Source organism: Chrysochloris asiatica, unplaced genomic scaffold (assembly GCF_000296735.1).
Source record: "Chrysochloris asiatica unplaced genomic scaffold, ChrAsi1.0 scaffold00009, whole genome shotgun sequence".
NCBI classification, from domain to species: Eukaryota; Metazoa; Chordata; class Mammalia; order Afrosoricida; family Chrysochloridae; genus Chrysochloris; species Chrysochloris asiatica.
This window is the reverse complement of record NW_006408527.1, coordinates 5,923,668-5,929,673: the sequence shown is the minus strand read 5'-3', so window position 1 is coordinate 5,929,673 and position 6,006 is coordinate 5,923,668. Positions and strand designations below refer to the sequence as shown.

At 37.0% G+C, this 6,006-nt stretch overlaps 1 protein-coding gene across 1 annotated transcript in view; it reads left to right on the top strand.

Moving 5' to 3' along the window:
• Window positions 1–6,006, top strand: part of TATDN3 (TatD DNase domain containing 3) — a 30,266-nt gene that overhangs the window by 19,598 nt on the left and 4,662 nt on the right. Inside the window, exons 6-8 of the mRNA XM_006834194.1 lie at window positions 461–570; window positions 913–968; window positions 2,777–2,889. Of these exons, the coding sequence (XP_006834257.1) occupies window positions 461–570; window positions 913–968; window positions 2,777–2,889 (279 nt within the window). The remainder of the gene's footprint in view (window positions 1–460; window positions 571–912; window positions 969–2,776; window positions 2,890–6,006) is intronic.

Here is a 6,006-nt window from a genome sequence, read left to right as displayed (position 1 = left end):
CTGTACAGGGTTTCCGAGGCTGTAAATCTTTATGGGAGCAGAAAGCCTCACCTTTCTCCCATGGAACAGCTGGTAGTTTCGAACTGCTGACTTTGCAGTTCACAGCCCGATTTGTAACTACTACGCTACCAGAGCTCCTTATGTATGTATATATATACAGACACGTATTACAACTCATGAGTGTCTGTATTGATTAAATGTTGCAATAATATTTTGAATATACAGTGTTAAATGAAATGTGTAACTAAAGGTAATTTCACCACTTAAAATATTTTTTATATCAATTTACATGCGAAGAGACTTCAAAATGTTTGTGGAAAATTGAATGAAAAGATAATGAAATTTTTCCACAAACTTTTTGGAGCCCCTCATATGTGGCTCACATATTGTTATTGTCAGCTCTGATCCAGCATCTCTTTTGAGGTTTTTACTTGTTTGTTTGTTTTTTAACCTGTTCTAGGTCGGGCTAGATTTCTCCCCCCGAGTTGCCAACACTGATGAACAGAAGGAAGAGCAAAGACAAGTCCTCATCAGACAGATCCAATTAGCCAAAAGACTAAATTTGCCTCTGTAGGTTAATCATCTTTCTATGTTACTACTTATAGCACAAATTAAAGAATGGTTAAAGAGTCCCTCCTCTAATGGAGCTTTGCATCTCTTCTTCTCTGAATTTTCTCAGAGAATGAAAACACAGTGAACCCTGTGAGAGCTGCCTTGTTGTTCTGCGTCTCTAAAGTTAGTGCCTTTGATAGTGCACTATTGCCACTTTTCTATGACTATAAGCAGAACACATTTGAGCTTTCCTTTTCTGGCGGTTTTTACCTTATACAGTTTCTGGATGGCGTTCATTGTAATGTTACTGTAATATTTTTAGACCTAAGAACTTAAAGGAATTTTCTTGTTTTCAAATAGAAATGTTCACTCACGCTCAGCTGGAAGACCCACCATCAACCTCTTACATGAGCAAGGTATTTGAGTTCCTGAAAGGAATAGGCCTTAATTCCAGTTCATATGGACAATTCCAGTCCATATTTTCATAGAACAAGCCATGTTTAATTTGATTTTATAAAGGCAAGGGTGACATGGGCATCAACTAAGGTGACTTTGCAAGTCAGATGATTGTTTACAAGGTTTTTGGCATGATTCTGATAGTGACCAGGCTAAGAGAGAGCAAATGAAAAGTTGGACCAAATAAATTATAGTCCTTAATTTAGAATTTAGCAGTTCCAATTTCTTTAATCAGCTTAGCCCACTGATTAATGAGGGAAAGGAAAATACAGGGCAAAGAAGGGTTAATATCATTGGCTCACTACTTTGCATATTTTCTGCTGCTTCAGAAAATAGTATTATGTAGATGTGATCATCATACATAAGATGCATATTTATTTCCTAAAGTAAAACTTTTCTTTTCCTAAAGTATCTTACTGTTCCTAAAATAAAAACATATCTCATAACATTATTTTCAGACTGTTGTAAGTGCCACCCATAGTAAGAAATAGACTTTGTTTTGACACTGAGTATTTATGCATAAAAACACTCTGATATATATAAAGTATGTTAATATATATGTATGAGAGGACTTTAAAAAGTTTGTGGATAAATTCTAGTCTCTTTTCATTCCATTTGTCCATGAATTTTCTGGCCCCCTCATATGTGTACACACACAAGCATGTTGTGGTTGGACCAAAAGATTGGTTTCCTAACTTGCTTGTGGTCATCAGCGTTAATCATCATTTGAAAAATGGTGTTGATGTTGAAGTAACTGGGAATGCCTATAACTAGAGAGCATTGTACTTCTCAGTAACGAGAACTGAACTCCTCTAGAATCACTAAAAGCATGATTTATATGGCGGCTGGACAGCATAAAAAGGGTGAGAGATGGTATTGGTAAATACCATCTAGTTGGTAAATACCATCTAGTTGGTAAAGACCATTTGGTTGGTAAATACCATCTGGTTGGTAAATACCATCTGGTTGGTAAATCCAACACTATTGAGTTTGTGAGTCTTTTAGCATTCCTATTTCTTCTCCCACTAGCATTTCTACTCGGAAAATCAATTTGACTCCCTAAAAATCCCCTCTTAGGAGTAATAATTTGACAGTTCACAAATTCTAGAAATAATTCGATGATACAGGAAGTTTAAAGTATTGTTTTCAAATTTGTATTTCAATTTTCTTTAATAATTATATTCTGGAGATTAAGAATTTGCTATATTTTTATTCTACTGCTAGGACACTCTGCATTTTCCTGCTTTTTTAGCATTAGACTCTCGTCTTTATATCATAATGGTGGTGGTTATGTGCCATGGAGGCAGTTCTGACTCATAGCAACTTTGTACAGGGTTTCCAAGGCTGTAAATATTTAGGGGAACAGAAAGCCTCATCTTTCTCCCATGGAACAGCTGGTAGTTTTGAACTGCTGACCTTGAGGTTAGCAGCCCATGTCATAACCACTACACTACCAGAGCTCCCTTTATATCACAGTGGTGGTAGTGGAGGTTATATGCCATGGTGTAGGTTCCCACTCACAGCGACCCTGTACAGGAGCAGAAAGCCTCATTGTTATCCCACAGAACAGCTGGTAGCTTGGAGCTGCTGACCTTGAGGCTCACAGCTCAGTTCGTAACCACTATGTTACCAGAGCGCCTTCCTTTTATATCATATTAGTCAACATTTCCTTAAGATCTCTGATCTTTGCTGTTCTCTTTAATTAATGAGAAAACCTCCTGTTAAAGAAATAAAATGGAACTCTTTGGTTTTCTTCAATTTTTGAGAGGTGCTGACAAGGTGCTGCTGCATGCATTTGATGGTCGGCCATCGGTAGCCATGGAAGGAGTCAGAGCTGGGTACTTCTTCTCAATTCCCCCCTCTATCATAAGAAGTGGACAGGTAAATTATTTCATTAAGTCTCGTCTTACATTTTGTGAAATCAGAATATAAGTTTTTATTACATGTAATACTATTCTAATTACATTACAAAAATTTATATTACTGAAGGAAACAAGTATAAATTGCTACAATTTGATGAATTTGACTTATACTTATTGATATAGTAGTTCCAAATACCAGTTGAGAGGGAAGGAGTCTTCACATCAAGAATCAATCCTATCCCCTCTGTATATAGGAATGGGCAACTTAGACACTGGCTACCTAAAACTGAGGTGGGGGGAGGTTATAAAGACACAAAGTGACTAGCTTACAAGGTTTCAAGAGGGAGTTTAGTTTCAGAGTGTGTAGGGAAAGGTAGAATCCTCACTGAATAGTTCTTATCTTGTCTAGACTGGCCTGGTGAAAGGAGATGGGGATAAGATCCTTATGATTCAATAGTAATTATTATTGTGACTAATTGCAACTGTCACAACTGTAAAGGTAAAAATTTTGTAACAAAATAGGGGGAGTAGTTAATCCTACAGTCCAGGAACAGAGGACCCTAGGGCCATCAAGGGAGAAGAGCATGAGTGGAATGCGGGGCCCTGTCCAGAGAAGCAGCAACACTAGAGATGGAGACAGAGAAGAGAACATGGAGAGAGGGAGCAGTGGAGGACTCTGGACTATGGAAAGAGCAAAGCCATGTACTTGTGGCCAAGAAGCAGGGTTTCAGAATGTGCCCTTTGGTTGTTTAAATGAGTATATATTCCTGAGTGTTTTTGTATACATCCCCCCAAAATAAATAAATAAATAAAACAGGAAATAAACGCAAATACTGTTGAATGATGATGCACGCACGGAGGGTATTGTAATCATTGAAATGAGACAATGAGAGTAAAACCGATGTTCTCCCATGTAAACTATCACTCAATTCACAGTAAGAACTTCTAAAAAAAATTAATTTTGGGTGCCTACCTCACACCATATAAAATGGATCAAAGACCTAATTGTAAAAGCCAAAACTATAAAACTCTTAGAAGTAAATCATCAAAATTAGAAATGTAAGTTATCAAGAAAGTTAAAAGACAACCCAGAGAATGAGACAAAATATTTCCAAATAATATATATGATAAAAATCTAATATTCAGAATATATAAATAATACTTTATGATTCAACATTAAAAAGACAAACCAGTTTCTTTTAAATGGACCAAGGATTTTTGTGTGAATGTGTGAATACACATTTTTCTAAAGAAGGTATATAAAGGACCAGTAAGTGTTAGAAGAAGCTCAGCATCATTAGTCATTGGGGAAATGTAAATCAAAACCATAAAAGATATTGCTGGTAGCATTATAAAATGGTATAGCCACTTTGGAAACCAGTTTGATGGTGCTTCAAAAAATCAAATCTAGACTTACCATATGACCAGCAATTCCATTTCTAGGTATATAAGCAAGAGAACAGAAATACATGTCTACACAGAAATTTGTAAATGTTCATAGCAACATTATTTAAAATTGACAAAAAGTGGAAATTATTGTCCATCAGAATGTGGTATATCCACACAATGCAATAAAAAGGAATAAAGTAGTGATTCATGCTTAACATAGATAAAAGCATTATGCTAAGTAAAAGAAGCCAAACCCAAAAGGCTAGATAGTATGATTCTATACATACGAATATTGAAAGCGCCATGGACTGCCAAAAGAACAAATCTGTGTTGGAAGAAGTGCAGCCAGAGTGCACCTTGGAGGCCAAGATAGCCAAACTTCGTCTCTCATACTTGGGACATGTCAGGAGAGACCAGTCGCTGGAGAAGGATATCATGTTTGGTAAGGTGGAGGGTCAGAGAAAAAGAGGAAGACCCCCAGTGAGATGGATTAGCCAAGTGGCAGCATCAATGGGCTCAAGCGTGGCAACAATTGTGAGGTTGGCCCAATACCGGGCAGTGTTTTGTTCTGTTGTGCATAGGGTCGCTATGAGTTGGTACTGACTCGATGGCACCTAACAATAACAACATACATATGAAAGGGCCCTAGTGTGTCACTGTGGGATAATTGCTGGACTGTTAACCAAAGGCCAGCAGTTCAAACCCACTAGCCTCTCTTGGGAACTCTATACAGGATTGCTATGCTTTAGAACCGAGTCAACAACACACCGCAACATGCAAATATATATGAAATGTCCAGACTAGGCAAATACTTAGAGACAGGAAGTATATTTGTGGTTTCCTGGGGCAAGGAGAAAGAAGGACTGGAAAGTAACTGCTTATGGGTATAGAGGGCTTCTTTTCAAGATGATGAAACTGTTCTGGAATTATACTGTGATGGTTTTACAGCTTAGTAGAAGGGAAAATACTATGGTATGTGCAGAAAAAAAAAGGAGAATTTATCTTAGATACAGTGTGACACTGTAGGATAAGTACTGGATGTTGTTGTTGTTGTTAAGTGCTGTCGAGTCAGTTTTGACCCATAGCGACCCTGAATAGGGTTTCCAAGGCTCTAAATCTTTACGGGAGCAGATCGCCTCATCTTTCTCCCGCGGAGCAGCTGGTAGTTTCGAACTGCTGACCTTCCGATTCGTAACCAATACACTACATAAGTAATCTTAAAGTCAGCAGTTCAAATCCACTAGCCTGTCTCGGAAACTCTATACGGGATCGATGTGAGTAGGAACAGACTCAACAGTGCACAACAACATCTATTTTAAGGCACTTTTTCTTTCATCTCAGAAATCGGAATAAATGTTATAATCAATGCATGTTGAATTCTGTGAAATAGAGAAAGTTATCTGGTAGTATTCTAAAACAAAGAAAGAGTATAGAATAGAGGTTTAGCTAATTTTAAATGTATCTCCTTCACAGTTATTTGTCTATTTTACAGTTTTTGAGTTATAGCTTTAAAAATAAAGTTTATTTAGAAATATACATATAATGATTTACCCTTTTTAGATATACAATTCACGGAGTGTGACAGAACTGTCATATACTCACACCATATTCAAATAGAGAATATTCCCATCATCCCCCCCAAAAAAATTGCTTTGTAAACCTTCCTACTCAATCTCTTTTCTTATGTCCTGTCTTTGGCAATCATAGAGCTGATTTTTGGTGTTGCTTGTATAAATAGTTTTTTTGG